Raw genomic sequence first — 21064 nt, forward strand, 5'->3', positions numbered from 1 at the left:
ATGTTATGCAGTGGTCTAGGGCACTGCATCGCAGCGCTAGCTGTGCCACCAGAGACTCTGGGTTCGAGCCCAGGCAGCCGGCCGCGACTGGGAGGTCCGTGGGGCGACGCACAATTGGGCTAGTGTCGTCCGGGTTAGGGAGGGTTTGGCCGGTAGGGAAATCCTTGTCTCATCACTCACCAGCGACTCCTGTGGCGGGCCGGGCGCAGTGCGTGCTAACCAAGGTCGCCAGGTGCACGGTGTTTCCTCTGACACATTGGTGCGGCTGGCTTCCGGGTTGGATGCGCGCTGTGTTAAGAATCAGTACGGCTTGGTTGGGTTGTGTTTTTTAGGACGCATGACTTTCGACCTTCGTCTCTCCCAAGACCGTACGGGAGTTGTAGCGATGAGGCAAGATAGGAACTACTAATAATTGGATACTATGAAATTGAGGAGGAAAATGGGGTAAAAAAAATAAATAATAATACTTCAACGTACATGTCAATGACTTGTTGTGTATGAATGAGCTGCTCTTATTGTCATAAAACAATACAACTGGTTTTCACAATATTCCCAGTCGTTGTGAATGTCACCTGTTTGACTCTAGGGTTATTCTAGAATATTCCAAATGCAGTTTTATCTGTTATGACAAGCCACTTTATGAAAGGTGAATAGATAATCCCTATGAAAAAGCAAAACGCAAAGTTAGCCAACACCCCTCTTGCATCATGCAACGGTTCTATAACTTTCTGATCACTGTTCAAATCTGCTGAACTGCTGAAGGTAAAGCATGTACCTGCAGCACGAGCACTAGGAAGATTGTGAGTACCATAACAAGTATTTTCTTGAGTCTGTAGTCAACTATTACTGGCTAATGTAATTTAGCTTAGATTTGCTCCAGTTCAGTGATTGGCATGTTTACACATCAACTGACAATGCTTGATTAATGGACTTTTTCACGGGAATCGTGTCAAGAGTCCATTTTACATGACCTTATGATCTGAACAAGTTGTCTTTAGATTGTTGTTGTGAAAAGACTCTGAAATGAATACAGACAAAGATGCAGATCAGGGAGAATTATGTGTCAATGGTAAGGTTGGGAATTACTCATACTGCGTATTGAACTAGTCCTGCACGCACAGCATACACAACAAACGCGCTGTGTCTTCACTCGGCACAGTGACGCATGACTGTGCAACAACGACATGTCTAAACAGATAATGGTGTTTACCTGTGGTACAATTCCACCTTTGTGGATGTGGTTTTCCTCTCTTTTTCTCCCATACTCTGTGTATGGCCTTTGTCAAAACAGATGCACATTATGTCTACAATTTGTCATTAAGAAAAGCAACATTTAGATTCATAGATTTATTTTTTGGGGGACAGATATAACGTTAATCTAATGACTGAGAGTCTCTCTGCATAGCACATCAAGTCTCTTTTCATTGACTTTGATGACCTTTTCTCTGATTTTCCTCCTGTCTACAGATACCAAGGGAGATACTGTATGGAAGTCATAGCCCTGTGCACACTTTACAATCCACCTGCAGTCCTGTCCACTCCATACAGGGGTCCATGTCTCCCCCCACAGTCCGCTCCATGCCCTCCTCCCCCTCCAGGATCCCCTATGGCCACCGAGCAGGGGGAGGGGTGCCAGGCAGTGCCACCCTCCCCAGGGCCAGCATGTCCAGTGGGCCCCCCAGCAGGTCCGTCACACCCTCCCCCAGTGCCATCCTGGAGAGAAGAGACGTCAAACCTGACGAGGACCTGAGCAGTACAAGTATGGCGCTGGTGCGTGCCGACGGGTTGTATGTCAACGTCACTGACCCCTACGCTGTCCAGGAGGGCCGGCTGAGTATCGCCTCCTCCCAGGGGGGCGGCCACATGGGAGACATGGTCGACATAGGTGGTGGTAGCCTCCACCGAGCCTTGGTCAAGTTCCCAGCCTCCTATACAGAGAACCCGGAGCAGCAGCACTCCCTCTACAGGCAGAAGTCCCGGAGGTACGGGGAAAGCCAGGGACTACCGCCACTCGGCACCAAAACCCCGCCCCCTTCCCCTCACAGATTGAACGACAACCACGGCCCTGTGGCCTCAGAGAGGGGCTCTCCTATTCGCCGATCTCTGCGGAAGGAGAGTAATGGTAATACAGTGGAGGTGGTGAACAGGACCAGGGGTAGTGTGTCCTCTGTGTCCTCCTCTCCTGTGTTCGTGGAGCTCCCCTCAGGGCACTATGGGGACAGGCTGTTTCAGGGACACCTCACCCCCAATGACCCCCAGACCAGGTGAGACTCACAGACATAGAATTACTCATTCTATAACTATGTTGATACTCACGTAACAGAGGGCTCATTTTATTTGTTTACAGAGAGCTCATTTATTTGTTTATAGTCCACTCAGTAACGATTGCCTCTGTTTTCCAGGGAGTCCTGGGTGACTAACTACCACCTCAACTTTGGGTTTTTGATAAAGCACGATAGAAATTCAATGCGTTGTTGTTGTTGTTAATATTATCTATTATAGGTAACTGCCAAAATAATGGAATATCTTGAGTAAATGAGGGATACAAAGTATATTGAAAGCAGGTGCTTCTACACAGGTGTGGTTCCTTAGTTAATTAAGCAATTAACATTCCACCATGCTTAGGGTTATGTATAGAAAATCCTGGGCAGGCCATTATTTTGGTCACCATGGCTATGCCCCCATAGGATGGCAATGCCCCCATCCACAGCACACAAGTGGTCACTGAATGGTTTGATAAGCATGAAAACGATGTAAACCATATGAGAGATTCGGGAGTGGCGCCTGAGACAGCGTTTTCCACAACCATCAACAACATTTCATGTGAATTTCTTGTGAAAGAATGGAGTTGCATCCCACCAATAGATTTCCAGACACTTGTAGAATCTGTGTCAAGCTGTTCTGGCTCGTGGTGGCCCAACGCCCTATTAAGACACTTTATGTTGGTGTTTCCTTTATTTTGCCAGTTACCTGTACATAGCACAGTATTGTTTTTGGCTGAACATGTATTGTGTTTTGCAGTGAGCGAATGAAGGCCATGGAACAACAGATTGCCAGTCTGGCTGGCCTTGTTCAGCATGCACTTGCTATTGGGCCAGCTGAGATAGATAGGAGGACTGCTTCTCCTTTCCATGTCAACAACAGTGCAGGTGCTCTTATTACACAACAATTAGTGTTACAAAGTCAAATTTGGATTCGTTTTTTGTGGTTTCATGCATGGATAATTAAAGTTATTTTGAATCTGCCCTATTTTAATCTCGTATTACAGTAACTCATAGAGTTGTCTCACTGATCTGATGTGTAGGAGTGTCACCAGTTCCTGCATCCAGAACCCCTGCCCTCCTTGCAGATGGCTTCAATGCTCTAGTCCCTCAGGCCCCTTCCCCTGACTCCACCCTGCAGGTCACACTGACCACGGTCAGGAGGAACGTCACTGACCTCCGACAGCAGCTTCACCAACTCCGACAGCTACAGGTACTTAATAAGACACCTGCACATTACATTAATCCATTATCAGAATTGTTTAAAGATGCACTATGCAGAAATTGCTCCGCCCTTTCCTGGTTGCAAACATTCTAATAGTTAGCCTAATTTCAGTTTGTCACAAAATAGCAACTATAGTGTAGAGAATCATTGTACCATCTAAACCGCTGTGAAATATATTTTCCATAACCAAAAATATTGTATTTTCAGCTGTTTGAAGCTGGTGTACAAAACTGAAAGTCAAAGATGCAAAAACGAAACTTAAGAACGGGAAGCCGCTTCTTGGACTTGCTTTCAATGAGAATGACACTTCTATATATAACACACATTTCTATGTCAATTTGGTTGGGTTGCCCAAAAAGTTTCCTATTGCAGCTTTATGTGATACCTCGTCATCCAAGCACCATAAGTGAAAACACAAACGTAAAAGACAGATGTACAATATTCACAATACTGTTATCTGAGAGAATCTGCATATATTTAGATCCAATATATACAGTATACCTTTATATGGTGTGTTCATATTATGTACTCCGTTATATTCCTCCGTATAGTGCATCTCATTCATTGAGTGAGTGTTGTAATGCCACTGTGTATGGTCCATTACTAGATGCAGAACCAGGACAGTGTGAAGGGGATGCTGAAGAGAGCAGAGGAGGAGCTAGCTGAGGTGATGTCTGAGACCCTACAGAGACAACAGCAGGAGACCGAGCCTGGCCAGAGACAGAGGACCACGGTGGACGAGGAGAGACGCAAGTACCAGGCCATGGAGGAGAGAGTTCTGGCTCAGCTCAGGTAAAGGGTTGGAACCCCACACACTGACTGACAGGATATGTCATTTATTGAAGGCATTGACTTTGTTGAGCCCATCTTACTTTTACACAGCTATTGTTAATAACAAGAGTACAGATTATATCCTATGGCAACAAAAAGAGAAATCATCTACTTCCTAAAATAAACAGTGATCAGACGATAGTAATACGTAATTGCTCCAGATGCCCTATTCGTTTTTTTTAATTTGGCTAAACTGCTGAAGCTAACATTGTGAGCGTGATCTTATGTTGCAATGTGAAGTAATTAGTTGCAGCTAAAGTGGGATTAGTTAATCTACTCTGATTATGTAATCAGAACAGATTCCAGTGAATCAGAGCACAGTCTATCTACCAGCATGTGGTACGTACACTAACTCAGCTATGGAATGAGTCATTGGTATTCAGCCAAAAATTGCTAGTAATGTTTCACAATGTTTAAATGAGTGCTAATGAGGTTAAGTATGTGATCTGGGGGGACTGTGGTACTGTCGGTGATAGGAGAGATTAGTAATGGAGTCAAAGCCAATGTCTTACTTTACTATGTCAGATCACTGGGCCAAATTCATCTTGGGGACTGGGGGGGATAGACAGTACTGTATGTGTTAAACACCTGTGTTACTGTATACTGTATGTAGCTGTCATGTAATGTTGAGAGCACAATTTGGGTGGGAAAACGGATATTGGGAAACAGCTATTGCTCACACTTTTTCACGCTTAACATACTTTTGAATATATAGTGTATGTGGACACACCTTCAAATTAGTGGATTCGGTTATTTCAGCCACACCTGTTGCTGACAGGTATACAGTTGAGCACACAGCCATGCAATCTCCTTAACAAACATTGACAGTAGAATGGCCTTACTGAAAAGCTCAGTGACTTTCAACTTGGCACCTTCGTAGGATGTCACCTTTCCAACAAGTCAGTTCATCAAATTTCTGCCCTGCTCTTAGTGCTGATATTGTGAAGTGGAAATGTCTGGGAGCAACACCGGCTCAGCCGCGAAGTGGTAGGCCACACAAGCTCACAGAACCGCAGAGTGTTGCAATACTCACTACCAAGTTCCAAACTGCCCCTGGAAGTAACTTCTGCACAATAACTGTTTGTCGGGAATTTAATGAAATGGGTTTCCATGGCCGAGCAGCCGCACACAGGCCTAAGGTCACCATGCGCAATGCCAAGAGTTGGCTATAGTGGTGTAAAGCTCGCTGCCATTCAACTCTGGAGCAGTGGAAATGCTTTCTCTGGAGTGATTAATCACGCTTCACCATCTGGCAGTCCGATTGACAAGTCTGGGTTTGATGGAGGCCAGGAGAATGCTACATGCATAGTGGCAACTGTAACGTTTGGTGGAGGAGGAATAATGGTCTGTGGCTGTTTTTCATGGTTCTTGCTAGGCCCCTTAGTTCCAGTGAAGGGAAATCTTAACGCAACAGCATACAATGACATTCTAGACTATTATGTGCTTCCAACGTTGTGGCAACAGTTTGGGGAAGGCTCTTTCCTGTTTCAGCATGACAATGCCCCCGTGCACAAATCGAGGTCCATACATAAATGGTTTGTCGAGATCGGTGTGGAAGAACTTGACTGGCCTGCACAGAGCCTTGACCTCAACCCCCTCAAACACGTTTGAGATGAATTGGAACGACGACTGCGAACCAGGCCTAATTGTCCAACCTCCCTAATGCTCTTGTGGCTGAATGGAAGCAAGTTGCCAGCAGCAATGTTCCAACATTTGATGGAAAGCCTTCCCAGAAGAGTGGAGGCTGTTTTGGCAGAAAAAGGGGAACCAACATCATATTAATGCCTATTATTTTGGAATGACGCGTCTATTTAGTGTAGACGTTTTTATTTTTTTAATTTAACCTTTATTTAACTAGGCAAGTCAGTTAAGAACAAATTCTTATTTACAACCTAGGAACAGTGGGTTAACGACAGATTTTTACCAGCTCAGGGATTCGATCTAGCAACCATTTGGTTGTTGGCCCTACCACTAGGCTACCTGCCGCCCGTTTAGCAACGAAAACCAATGTGTGTGTGCAACACTTGGGGCAAAACAGACAGGGTTGGCTTAGAATCAAAAGATTGTTATCAACATGTAAACTAGAGGTCGACCGATTAATCGGAATGGCCGATTTCAAGTTCTCATAACAATCGGAAATCAGTATTTTTGGATACCGATTTGGCTGATTTAAAAAAAACATTTAAAAAAATCTACACCTTTATTTAACTAGGCAAGTCAGTTAAGAACACATTCTTATTTTCAATGACGGCCTAGGAACGGTGGGTTAACTGCCTTGTTCAGGGGCAGAATGACAGATTTTTACCTTGTCAGCTTGGGGATTCGTTTTTGCAACCTTCTAGTTACTAATCCAACGCTCTAACCACCTGCCTTACATTGCACTCCACGAGGAGCCTGCATGCAGGCTGACTACCTGTTACATGAGGGTAGCAAGAAGTCAAGGTAAGTTGCTAGCTAGCATTAAACTTATCTTATAAAAAATAATCAATCTTAACATAATCACTAGTTAATTTCACATGGTTGATGATATTACTAGTTTATCTAGCATGTCCTGCGTTGCATATAATCGATGCGGTGCCTGTTAATTTCTTATCGAATCACAGCCTACTTCGCCAAACGGGTGATGATTTAGCACTGTCGTTGCTCCAACGTGTACCTAACCATAAACATCAATGTCTTTCTTTAAAATCAATACACAAGTATATATTTTTAAACCTGCATATTTAGTTAATATTGCCTGCTAACATGAATTTCTTATAATTAGGGAAATTGTGTCACTTCTCTGGTGTTCCGTGCAAGCAGTCGGGTTACATGCAGCAGTTTGGGCCACCTGGCTCGTTGCGAACTGTGTGAAGTCCATTTATTCCTAACAAAGACCGTAATTAATTTGCCAGAATTGTACATAATTATGACATAACATTTAAGGTTGTACAATGTAACAGCAATATTTAGACTTAGGGATGCCACCCGTTAGATAAAATACGGAACGGTTCCGTATTTCACTGAAAGAATAAACGTTTTGTTTTCGAAATGATAGTTTCCGGATTCGACTTATCAATGTGTTATTATGTTATAATTAAGTCTATGATTTGATATTTGATAGAGAAGTCTGACTGAGTGGTGGTAGGCAGCAGCAGGCTCGTAAGCATTCATTCAAACAGCACTTTCGTGCGTTTTGCCAGCAGCTCTTCACTGTGCTTCAAGCATTGCGCTGTTTATGACTTCAAGCCTATCAATTCCAGAGATTAGGCTGGTGTAACCGATGTGAAATGGCTAGCTAGTTAGCGGGGTGCGCGCGGGGTGCGCACAAACGTCACTCGCTCTGAGACTTGAAGTAGTTGTTCCCCTTGCTCTGCATGGGTAACTCTGCTTCGAGGGTGGCTGTTGTCGATGTGTTCCTGGTTCGAGCCCAGGTAGAGGCGAGGAGAGGGACGGAAGCTATACTGTTACACTGGCAATACTAAAGTGTCTATTAGAACATCCAAATGTCAAAGGTATATGGAATACAAATGGTATAGAGAGAATTAGTCCTATAATTCCTATAATAACTACAACCTAAAACCTCTTACCTTGGAATATTGAAGTCTCATGTTAAAAGGAACCACCAGCTTTCATATGTTCTCATGTTCTGAGTAAGGAGCTTAAACGTTAGTTTTTTTTACATGGCACATATTGCACTTTTACTTTATTCTCCAATACTTTGTTTTTGCATTATTTAAACCGAATTGAACATGTTTCATTATTTTTTTAGGCTAAATTGAGTTTTATTGATGTATTATATTAAGTGTTAATTCAGTATTGTTGTAATTGTCATTATTACAAATACATTTTTTTTTAAAATCGGCCGATTAATAGGTACCGGCTTTTTTGGTCCTCCAATAATTGGTATCGGCATTGAAAAATCATAATCGGTCGACCTCTAGTTTGGACATACTGCCAAATTATCTAAAATTATAATAGAGGCGGCTTCTGGTAGAGAAATTAACATTGGGTTCTCTTGCAACAGCTCTGGTGTACATTCCGTCAGTCAGCATGCCAATTTCTCGTTCCCTCAAAACGTCAGACATTTGTGGCATTGTGTTCTGTACCAAAACTGCACATTTGAGTGGCCTTTTATTGTCCCCCAGGTGCACCTGTGTAATGATCATGCTTTTTAATATGCCACACCTGTCAGGTGGATGGATAATATTGGCAAAAGAGAAATGCTCATTAACAGGGAAGTAAACACATTTATGCACAGAATTTGAGAGAAATATGCTTTTTGTGCTTATGGATAATTTCTGGGATCTTTTATTTCACCTCATGAAACATTGGACCAACACTGTGTTGCGTTTATATTTTTGTTCAGAATATGGTTTCTACTTTTTAACATTGGTATACAGTTGAAGTCGGAAGTTTGCATACACTTAGGTTGGAGTCATTAAAACTAGTTTTTCAACCAATCCACAAATTTCTTGTTAACACACTATAGTTTTTGCAAGTCGGTTAGGACATCTACTTTGTGCTTAGTAATTTTTCCAACAATTGTTTTGACAGATTATTTCACTTATAATTCACTGTATCACAATTCCAGTGGGTCAGAAGTTTACATACACTAAGTTGACTGTGCCTTTTTAAACCGCTTGGAAAATGTCATGGCTTTAGAAGCTTCTGATAGGCTAATTGACATAATTTGAGTCAATTGGAGGTGTACCTGTGGATGTATTTCAAGGCCTACCTTCAAACTCAGTGCCTCTTTGCTTGACATCATGGACAAATCAAAAGAAATCAGCCAAGGCCTCAGAAAAAATCTTTTAACCTCCACATGTCTGGTTCATCCTTGGGAGCAATTTCCAAACACCTGAAGGTACCACGTTTATCTGTGCAAACAATAGTAAGCAAGTATAAACACCGTGGGACCACGCAGCTATCATACCACTCGGGAAGGAGACACATTGTCTTCTAGAGAGGAACGTACTTTGGTGCGAAAAGTGCAAATCAATTCCAGAACAACAGCAAAGAACCTTGTGAAGATGCTGGAGCAAACCGGTACAAAAGTATCTGTATCCACAGTAAAAACGAGTCCTATATCGACATAACCTGAAAGGCCGCTCAGCAAGGAGGAGGCCACTGCTCCAAAAACTCCATAAAAAAGCCAGACTACGGTTTTCAACTGCACATGGGGACAAAGATCATACTTATTGGATAAATGTCCTCTGGTCTGATTAAACAAAAGTAGAACTGTTTGGCCATAATGACCATCGTTATGTTTGGAGGAAAGGGGGGGGGGGGCTTGCAAGCCGAAGAACACCGTTCCAACCGTGAAGCACGGGGTGGCAGCATCATGTTGTGGGGGTGCTTTGCTGCAGGAGGGACTGGTGCACTTCACAAAATAGAGGGCATCATGAGGAAGGGAAGATTATGTGGATATATTGAAGCAGCATCAAGACATCAGTCAGGAAGTTCAAGTTTGGTCGCAGATGGGTCTTCCAAATAGACAATGACCCCAAGCATACTTCCAAAGTTGTTGCAAAATGGCAGCAGAACAGGGGCAGTATTTTCATTTTTGGGAAAAAAACGAACAAGAATAGCCGTAGGTGGCTACATTGCGTAAGTGGTCACCTGATGGCTCCCAGGGTGACTCTCGCGTAAAATACAGAGGTAGCCATTACTCCAATCGGTCCTACTGAAAAACGAATTGTCCCGACAGATATATTATCGAATAGATATTTGAAAAACACCTTGAGGATTGATTATAAACAACGTTTGCTATGTTTCTGTCGATATTATGAAGCTAATTTGGAATATTTTTCGCCGTTTTCGTGACTGCAATTTCCGGGCGATTTCTCAGCCAAACGTGAAGAACAAACGGAGCTATTTCGCCTACAAAAATAATATTTTGGGGAAAAAATTAACTTTGGCGATCTACCTGGGAGTCTCGTGAGTGAAAGCATCCGAAGTTAATCAAAGGTAAACGATTTCATTTGATTGCTTTTCTGATTTGTGACAATGTTGCCTGCTGCTAACAAGGCATAATGCTATGCTAGGCTATCAATAAACTTACACATGCTTGTCTAGCTTTGGCTGTAAAGCATATTTTGAAAATCTGAGATGACAGGGTGATTAACAAAAGGCTAAGCTGTGTCTCAATATATTTCATTTGTGATTTTCATGAATAGGAATATTTTCTAGGGATATTTATGTCCGTTGCGTTATGCTAATTAGTGTCAGGCGATGATTACGCTCCCGGACCCGGGATGGGGAGTCACAAGAAGTTAAGGACAACAAAGTAAAAATTATTGGAGTGGCCATCACAAAGCCCTGACCTCAATCCTATAGAAAATGTGTGGGCAGAATTGAAAATGCGTGTGCGAGCAAGTTACACCAGCTCTGTCAGGAGGAATGGGCCAAAATTCACCCAACTTATTGTGGGAAGCTTGTGGAAGGCTACCCGAAACGTTTGTCCCAAGTTAAAAACTGAGTTTAAATGTATTTGTATGTAAACTTCCGACTTCAACTGTATGTATGACTTCAAATGTATTAACAGATGTTTTAGGTAGGCAATATATAGGCTACTATAAAATGTCATGTATTTGAGTTTTTCTTGGAATAGAAACACCATAATATAATAATATAATTTAGCTTGCACTATGCAGAAATTGCTAAAACTCTAATAGTTCACCCATTTTCAGTATATGTGACAAAATAAGATGGTACAATGATTCTCTATGCTATACTATCTAAATTTGTTTGTGTCACCCCAAAAGTTACATATTGCCATTTAATTCAGCTAAAATATCAGAAATAAATCATAAGTAATGAAAGCCAGTGTCAGCTCCTTTTCATAAATAAAAGAGAATAAATAATCTCATCCTGTAGCAGTCAAATGATTTGCGCACAAAAGCAAGCTTCAACCAACTTAATTTGCATTGAGCGTGAGAAATGCTCTTTACAAGTGAAATATTAGTATTATAAAGACAGAAACATACACGTCAAAGTTTAATTACACAAAGGAATATTAGTGGGAATATAACCATAATATATACAAGAGAATGGAATATATTTGAAAAGCCTAAAATTGAGAAATACATCCCCGTGTGGATTCTATTTTTCAATTTATTTTAGATTTGATTGGACAAAACAAAACAAGTAGGCTGCAAGTACAGTGCAACAGACTTTAGTGAACCATTTCCAGAAAATGTATACAAAACAACACATTCAGGAGCAAAACATCCTGAATATCAGGACGCACAACTGCAACGCGTTTAGAATACTAATTCATACGCACATTGCATCTGAAACTGTTCTTTAGAGATTGCAACCCATCTGTCCCCATGAAAAGTATGTTTAGGGCTCCATCTACATTCATTCCACCTGGGACAGGACAAATCTTATTTGTGATATCAGGCCAAGTTTAGCAGAAGGCATGAAGAGCTCTGCTTGTCTTCAAATGCCCTGATTTATGCATTGTGACACTTTTGTTTACCTATGGCCCCATAATAAGACATTAGCTAAAGTTCTTCCCGCTAATGAAAACAACTCCACAAAATATTATTGTCCAAATAATCTGTGCACACCTCAGATTTTTTGGGCCCAGTTAGTGGCTTTTGACTCCTTGTAGCTTGAAGTGTTTTAAATAGCCTAATTGGTCTGTGTCAGCCTGTGCAGAATAGTACGGTAGTAATATTTTTTTATGAAGTCTGGTACACCCTCCTGTAGACTCTTAAAAAGGGTTCTTTACCAACATCTTCCTCAGTGTTGGAACCAAATAATGTCTCTATTTGTTTTTCAGATTAATCTTGTGTTTTGAGAAAGTAGATAACAGTTTAATACTAACATATATAAATGAGTATGAATAATTTAGGTAAACAATTGCATATTAAATTATGTGTGGTCTGTCGTGCAGTCGAATTTTACAATATACAACGTGTCCCCCAAAATGTGTATATACAGTGCCAGTCAAAAGTTTGGACATACCTACTCATTCAAGGGTTTTTATTTATTTAGACTATTTTCGACATTATAAAATAATAGTGAAGACATGAAAACTATGAAATAACACATATGGAATCATGTAGTAACCAAAAGAGTTTAAAAAAATTCAAATATATTTTATATTTGAGATTCTTCAAAGAAGCCACCGTTTGCCTTGATGACAGCTTTGCACACACTTGCATGAACTCAACATTTACATCGCTGCCATCTGATGTTTATTGCTCGTTATTACATTAGGAGAAATCACCATGCAAAAACTACAGTGCCTGGGAGAAGATGCAAAAATGGAACCATTTATTAGTTGAGCAGTGAGCACCATCATAATATAGGCCAATCACCAATGTCTTTCCTTGTCATGCCAAACATGAACATTGGTTTTACTGTAATGTTATGACCAGATGTAGAACCTGTGTCTCTCAGGGAGCTGGAGGAGTATGTGGACCGTCTGAGGAGAGACTCGTCCTCCGACAAAGGTCAGCTGTCAATCACCCTCAGGGACGTGGAGGAGGGAGCTGTCAACCTCAGGAGGGTGGGAGAAGCTTTGGCTGGACTTAAAGGTGAGCACTGTCTGGGGCTGCTGCTAGAGGTTAGCACATCATTGACCACAGGTAGAAGATGTTCAAGTGATTAAGTTACCAATAGCAGGAGATACGCCATAGCAGCATTAATCATATACAACCAGTCAGTTCTGTAATGTTTTAAAATATGTGAAGGGTAAGAAAGGACACCGTGGATAGCTGACACCTCGTCAATGTGTGACAACTTTAGGATTTATGGTCCCTCCCCTCTGTCAGGTGAGTTCCCAAGCCTGCATGGGAAGATGCGGACGGTGCTGCGTGTGGAGGTGGAGGCGGTGCGATTCCTGAAGGAGGAGCCTCATAAGATGGACAGCATGCTTAAGAGGGTCAAAGCCCTGACAGAGGCTCTCAGCGGTCTCAGAAGGTACATGCTGCCCCTATATATCATCCAGGACATGTAAGAGCATGATTGATGATCTGAGTAGTCAAATAAAGTTGTGCTGTGTTCCCTTCAGATGTGTCACAGAGAATCATCCTCACAATCCCGAGCCTGGAGCAGCCACAGCAGAGGGGGGTGTAGAGCCTGCCATTGCCCAGTCTGAACCCCCCCAGAAGAATCTCCCCACCATGGAATCCCCCAAACCTCAGCCCAGGCCCTCTGTCAGACCCCCCCAGCCACAGGTCAAGAACCCTGCAGGCAGGCCAGACACAGTCCCCACCTCACCTGACATTGTCCACCGTGTGAAGAGCTCTCCCGTCAACATGCATTCTTGTCAGCACTCAGCAGCTCTGCCACACCACCCCAGCCCCCCACTGACCTCCACCCACGGTCGAGACTCCCCCACCGTGGCCAAGGTCAGTCCCCGCAGCCGAGAGAACAGTCCGGCCCTGCAGAAGAGAATAGTTCCTTGGTGTGGTGATGGACCGGCACCCACGGCCAGCAGCACTGAGACCACCTCACAACCACCTGGTTCAGAGGAGATCCACACCAACAGGGGCAGCCTCAAACACATCGTCATGGATATTGAGGTAGTCATAGTCGGTCTGATAATCCTAGTAATTATTTTAGTGTCTGTAAAACACATGAGTCGGTGTCCTGTTTAAGCTTAAACCGAGACTAAAAATATTAAATTGAAATTATTCTTAGTCTAAGACTGGACTTAATCTGGGTCCAGGAAACTTGCTCAAGGTAGCTGGGTTGAGATTAAGAAAGTCTTTAAAACTGAGATGACTGTTACTTACTGTGTAATGTAATATAGACCACACTATCACTCAAGATGATTAAACAGAGCCCTCTGCCAGTTCTCTAACATAAACCAATCTCAGTAAAGTGCATCTACATTTCTGATCGGTATGCATTGAGACGTCTGGGCCATTATATATCATTAGTATACCTCTCTGGTCACCCCCAAAACCAATTCCTCCTTTGGCCACCTCTCCTTCCAGTTCTCTGCTGCCAATGACTGGAACAAACTACAAAAATCTCTGAAACTGGAAACACTTATCTCCCTCACTAGCTTTAAGCAACAGCTGCCAGAGCAGCTCACATATTACTGCACCTGTACATAGCCCATCTATAATTTAGCCCAAACAACTACCTCTTCCCCTACTGTAGTTTTTATTTTATTTTGCTCCTTTGCACCCCATTATTTCTATTTCTACTTTGCACATTCTTCCACTGCAAATCTACCATTCCAGTGTTTTACTTGCTATATTGTATTTACTTCGCCACCATGGCCTTTTTTTTTGCCTTTACCTCCCTTATCTCACCTCATTTGCTCACATTGTATATAGACTTATTTTTCTATTGTATTATTGACTGTATTTTTGTTTTACTCCATGTGTAACTTTATCTTGGCTAGGTTGCAATTGTAAATGAGAAACTTGTTCTCAACTTGCCTACCTGGTTAAATAAAGGTGAAATAAATAACAAAATTCTCCTCCACCACACAGATGGCAGAGAGAGAGCAGGACCTGGAGGAGGGGAGGTCGCCACAGAACTCAGCAGCCACCTCTTCTGGGAGTGAGTTTGAGCAGATTCTCCAGGAGGCCCAGGCCAGCCTGATGAAGGCCATACCCGACCTGGAGGTAACTGAGACCGGGAGAAGGGAGGCTCAGTCCTCCCCTCCACCCCTACCTCCAGACCAGCCATCTCTCCCAGACCCAGAGCTTCCGCTCAACCCTCCACTGCCAGACGAAGTAGATGCCCCTCAACCTACTGAGGCATCTCTTCCAGGTAAGAAACTATGGAAGTTAATAGACCAATTCAATTGTTGGAAGCATCAAAGTTACCAGTTTGCTGTAATTTTTCCTATTTTTGTAAGAAACTCTGGAAGGACTCAGAATGCAGAACCATTGTACAAACTGGCAGATTGTTCATCATCCCCAAACAAAACTGAAGGTGCAAATAATCATAATGATACATAAAAAAATGTGGAAATAACCATCTTGGTTAAGGGCGAAGACCAATAAGGCAGAATCACTTTCCTTAAATGTATCCATAATGGAAAGAAAATTGCCTTTATTAATGCGTATGATCCAAATTCATATTATCCTACTTTATTTGATTCTATGAACAGCATATTGTTAGAATTAACTGAATTCCATCTGGTTATTGGGAAACCAGGAGCTGTGCCAGGCCTGCCACGTCTGTTGACTCCTCCAGCTGTAACGCATAGAATTCACTAGCTTGTATGCGAAGCAGTAATTTTTTAATACATCACCTACCATATCACTGATGCATCGTGAAACAGTGTTGTTTGATGAAGGCATTGTCTGTATAGTTTTTTTTGCCTTTCCCCCAAGCATTGTCCCAGCCATATCCGCGGCAGCAGGAAGAATGAAGTCCTCCACAATAGTATGGGGCTTGCCTGTTCTAGCCACTCGGTAGCTCTCCACATAAGACGCTTCTAGCCCCTTCTTATTAATGGTATCTGTTGCTTTTATACATGTCTTACTGCTCAAAAGTAATCTTAATTCTCGCCCAAAAAACCCCTGTGGCATATTTTTCAAATTGGCATGTTTCGTTTCCAAATGTCTGCGCAGGAGTGAAGGTGTCATCAAGTTGTGAGATTAGTAATTTTGCACGAAAAACACACTGTGGCTGAGGAAAGGCACTACTCCCAATATAAGTGAACAGCAAACCAATGTAGTTCTCATCATATTTGCGACTCTTCGATGGTCCAACGTCCCTGTCTGTTGTTCGGTGCTTTCCCGGGGAACGGGGGCAGTAGCTCTTTGGCTGCATCAGATTCACAACTGCCAGTGTGCGTGCTAGCTGGGCTAGCAACAAATGTAGAATTACTGATGTTAGCATTGGATGTGCTCATGGAAGCAGAACAACTTGTGTCGTTGACAGGTGCAGGTGTGGTACTGCTGGTAGTAGCTGTACTACCAGTAGAGGCTGGTATTTGTGTCTACGGACGCGGGCCTTACTTTTTTTAAACCATTGATACATTTTCGATCAAAGGGAATGAGCAGCAGCTACGTTTGGCTACATGTGGACCGTTAGTGGAATTCCCGCAAGAGAGAGTAACGGTTAATGTGATTGGATGTTAATTATTTGACTTGGCTACCTGTATTTGACATTATGTTGTTATTTCGCTGAACACTAGATGGTTTCATTTTATTTTAGGCAGTGAAACGAGGCGACTCGGGCGAGAAAAAAACATCACCCAAATGTATAGCCCCGTTGACAAATCTAAATGGACTGTTTGAAAATGTGAATCACATTTATTATTTGGCGTACCCCCGACGGCATTGCGTGTACCCCAGTTTGGGAATAGCCGGTCTAGAGGAAGGTGTTTGTCCTTAGGCCTGGAGGGAAGCCAAAGTCATTACACTACCCAAGAGTGGTAAAGCGGCCTTTACTGGTTCTAACGGCAGACCTATCAGCTTGTTGCCAGATCTTAGCAAACTGTTTTGCTGTGACCAAATACATTGTCTTGACCAAACATATTGACAACATACTTTCATCGTTCTTATAGAGAAGAGCACTCAACATGTACTGCACAAATGACACATGATTGGTTGAAAATAAATTATAATAAAAAGATTGTGGGAGCTGTACTGTTAGATTTCAGTGGAGCCTTTGATATTATTGACCATAACCTGTTAACTTACAGTAGAAGTCAAAACTTTGGACACACCTACACAAAGCAAAGGGTGGCTACTTTGAAGAATCTCAAATATAAAACATTTTGATTTGTTTAACACTTTTTTGGTTACTACATGATTCCATGTGTTTTATTTAATAGTTTTGAGGTCTTCACTATTATTCTACAATATAGTAAAAACGAAGAAAAACCCTTGAATGAGTAGGTTTGTCCAAACTTTTGACTGGTACTGTATGTTTTATGCATTTTCAACCTTATATTGCCATATCGTGGATTCAGAGCTAGCTAATTAAACTCAGAGCTTTCTTTAACGGAAGCCTTTCTAATGTGAAACGTGTAGGGTGTGGTGTACCGCAGGGCAGCTCTCTAGGCCATCTATTCTTTACCAATGACCTGGCACTAAACAAAGCCTTTGTGTCCCTGTATGCTGATGACTGAACCATATACAATGCATTCAGAAAGTATTCAGACGCCTTGAATTTTTACACATTTTGTTAACTTACTACCTTATTCTAAAATTGATTTAAAAAAATAAAAAAATCTGCATCAATCCACACACAATACCCCAAAATGACAACACCATAACCGTTTTAGACAATTTTGCAAATGTATAAATAATAAAAAACTGAAATTCAGACCTTTTGCTTTGAGACTCAAAATTGAGCTCAGGTGCATCCTGTTTCCATTGATCATCTTTGAGATGTTTCTACAACTTGATTGGAGTCCACCTGTGGTAAATTCAATTGATTGGACATGATTTGGAGACACACGTGCACACATATAAGGTCAGGCTCAGATCTGGGGAAGGGTAGCCAAAACATTTCTGCAGCATTGAAGGTCCTCAAGAACACAGTGCCCTCAATCATTCTTAAATGGAAGAAGTTTGGAACCACCAAGACTCTTCCTAGAGCTGGCCACCCAGCCAAACTGAGCAATCGTGGGGAAAAGGGCTTTGGTGAGGGAGGTGACCAAAAACCTGATGGTCATTCGGACAGAGATCCAGAATTCCTCTGTGGAGATTGGAAAACCTTCCAGTAGGACAACCATCACAGCAGCAGTCCACAAATCAGGCCTTTATGGTAGAGTGGCCAGACAGAAGCCACTCTTCAGTAAAAGGTGCATGACAACCCGCTTGGAGTTTGCTAAAAGGCACCTAAAGTACTCTGACCATGAGAAACAATATTCTCTGGTCTGATGAAACCAAGATTGAACTCGTTGGTCTGAATGCCAAGCGTCAGGCATGGTAGTGGCAGCATCATGCTATGAGGATGTTTTTTAGCGGCAGTGACTGGGAGACTAGTCAGGATCGAGGGAAAGATGAACTGAGCAAAGTACAGAGAGATCTTTGATGAAAGCCTGCTCCAAAGTGCTCAGGACCTCAGACTGGGGCGAAAATTCACCTTCCAACAGCACAATGACCTTAAGCACACAGCCAAGACAACGCAGAGCCCGGACTTGAACCCGATCGAACATCTCTGGAGAGACCTGGAAATAGCTTTGCAGCGACGCTCCCCATCCAACCTGACAGAGCTTGAGAGGATCTGCAGAGAAGAATGGGAGAAACTTCCCAAATACAGGTGTGCCAAGCTTGTAGCATCATACTCAAGGCTGTAATCGCTGCCAAAGGTGCTACAACAAAGTACTTAGTAAAGGGCCTGAATTCTTATGTAAATGTGATATTTCAGGGGTTTGTGGAACACAAAACAAACATTGAGGATAAAACATTTTTAAATCCATTTTAGAGTAAGACTTTAACATAAGAAAATGTGGAAAAGGGGGGCGCTGGTGAGCAGCAACATGTGAAGTCACGTTCTCAGTGCTCCGATCCAGGGCGAACAATTTACTATTAATACTTGACCAACACCTCCCCCACGTGTTCATTTTGTAACATTTCATTTGGAATCAAACCCAATTTACTAATCTGGCTTATTTTCTGAAAATGTTGGCACTTTTATTGTAAAATGTTGAGACAACGGGCCGCGGCCCACAAAGGAGCAGGCCTCTGCTAAAACCTCGGGCTCACCTGACACGGACTCTGATCCCCCCAACCTAGACATGGTAATGGCGGCTATCATTAAACCTGAACAGACTGTGCTGGCTAAGGTGGAGTCATTATCCACTGACCCATCCTCACAAATAGCTATTCTCGCCACCGAGGTCAACATAAAGATCGACTCCGTTAATCTAGAATTGGTGAGATATGACACCCGTCTGAATAGCCTGGAAGATGGTGCAAATATTTACTCCAACAAAGGGGTGACACAAAGAGCAAGTCACCCGGCTATCATCAGATGTCGTCAAACTCACTTCCAAGGTTGAGGACCTCGAGAACCGACAGTGCCGGGGGAACAGTCAAATTTTCGGCGTGAGAGAGGGACTCGAGACCGTAGGCGGAATGCAGCCTACCCTGTCCATAGCTAAACTGCTACAGGAAATTCTAGGCCTCGATTTCGCCCCCACTCGCACAGAAGCATACAGTCCTCACCGAAAGTTAGTTAAATTCCACTACATTCAGGAGAAGGAGGATGTCTTCCGTAAGCCAGCGCGAGTGGCTCCCATCACCCACGATGGCCGGAATATTTGCATTTACCCGGACTACACGGCGGCAGTCATGAAGAAGAGGTCAGCCTTCAACGATGTGAGGGGGCTCCTACACCGCTGTCTGGACACCAGGTTTGGCATTCGTTACCCAGCTGTACTAAAGATAACTACTCCCTCCGGCGAGTAGAAGAAAATGTCCCAACCAAGGCCAAAGAATACGTTGTCACGCACCTACATCGACAGGAGGACAGGCGACATAATACTAACTAGCCATTGTGGGCGGATACTGTGACCCTGCACTAGCCTTGCTAACGCAACCAAGGACCAACTAGTGAATTCATATCTTGATTAGAAACATGCCTCCACCCTGCTGCCAAAAAAATGACAATTATTAATCCAGTAATTTAACATTATGAACAATGATGGTATGTATAGGGTGACATGTTCTCACAAGGACAATATAGTTTGAATAGTATTTTATTTACAGTACATGACACAGTTAGCTTTTACCAACTATCTGCGGCTGTATAGGCACAGTGCTAGGTGATGTGGTAATAATTAGCCTAGTCGCTGTCTAAGGCTAGCCACTGAGCTCTCTTTCCATGCCTTAATACCCTACTAACATACTGTGAGCATGTTTAATACATATAAGTTTATACTCCCAAAGGACCATATGTATTATTCTTTACAATTTGACTGGTTGGTCCGCTCTGGTGCTTGTGGGCGGATGGCACGGGTTTGCAGGTTGTATAGCCGAGCGACGGGTATTAATTACAATGCCAGTCAATTTTCAGTGTTCTGGCTTGTTAGGATGTTCAACAGAGGGTTACATTTCTACAAATGTTGAATTTTACTGGGTTTGTTTTCCTATTTACTTACTTAATTAAATGTTTTTTTGTGTGTGTGTGTGTGTGTGTGTGTGTGTGTGTGTGTGTGTGTATTACACACACACACACTGTTGAGGTCTGAAATTTACATACACCTTAGTTAAATACATTTAAACTCAGTTTTTCACAATTCTTTACATTTAATCCAAGTAAAAATTCCCTGTCTTAGGTCAGTTAGGATCACCACTTTATTTTAAGAATGTGAAATGTCAGAATAATAGTAGTGAGAATGGTTTATTTCAGCGTTTATTTCTTTCATCACATTCCCAGTGGGTCAGAAGTTTACATACACTCAATTAGTATTTGGTAGCATTGCCTTTAAATTGTTTAACTTGGGTCAAACATTTTGGGTAGCCTTCCACAAGCTTCCCACAATAAGTTGGGTGAATTTTGGCCCATTCCTCCTGGCAGAGCTGGTGTAACTGAATCAGGTTTGTAGGCCTCCTTGCTCGCACACGCTTTTTCAGTTCTGCCCACAAATGTTCTATGGGATTGAGGTCAGGGCTTTGTGATGGCCACTCCAATACCTTGACTTTGTTGTCCTTAAGCCATTTTGGCACAACTTTAGAAGTATGCTTGGGGTCATTGTCCATTTGGAAGACCCATTTGCGACCAAGCTTTAACTTCCTCTTGAGATGTTGCTTCAATATATCCACACAATTTTTCTTCCTCATGATGCCATCTATTTTGTGAAGTGCACCAGTCCCTCCTG

General features: G+C 42.5%; 1 protein-coding gene across 13 annotated transcripts in view; it reads left to right on the forward strand.

Annotated features, from left to right (window-relative positions):
• The window catches only part of si:ch211-207d6.2 (sickle tail protein homolog), an 82751-nt gene that overhangs the window by 45933 nt on the left and 15754 nt on the right, over positions 1-21064 (forward strand). For 12 of the 13 annotated variants that reach the window (XM_021613334.3, XM_021613332.3, XM_090182326.1 and 9 more), the window contains 8 exons: positions 1468-2264; positions 3022-3149; positions 3305-3474; positions 4094-4278; positions 12712-12848; positions 13086-13233; positions 13325-13838; positions 14763-15045. In XM_021613334.3, the coding sequence (XP_021469009.3) occupies positions 1468-2264; positions 3022-3149; positions 3305-3474; positions 4094-4278; positions 12712-12848; positions 13086-13233; positions 13325-13838; positions 14763-15045 (2362 nt within the window). Of the gene's footprint in view, positions 1-677; positions 801-1467; positions 2265-3021; positions 3150-3304; positions 3475-4093; positions 4279-12711; positions 12849-13085; positions 13234-13324; positions 13839-14762; positions 15046-21064 lie in introns of those variants that run through there. The other variant, XM_090182325.1, reaches the window with a different exon arrangement.

Source organism: Oncorhynchus mykiss, chromosome 8 (assembly GCF_057628025.1).
Source record: "Oncorhynchus mykiss isolate SJ-2025 chromosome 8, ASM5762802v1, whole genome shotgun sequence".
NCBI classification, from domain to species: Eukaryota; Metazoa; Chordata; class Actinopteri; order Salmoniformes; family Salmonidae; genus Oncorhynchus; species Oncorhynchus mykiss.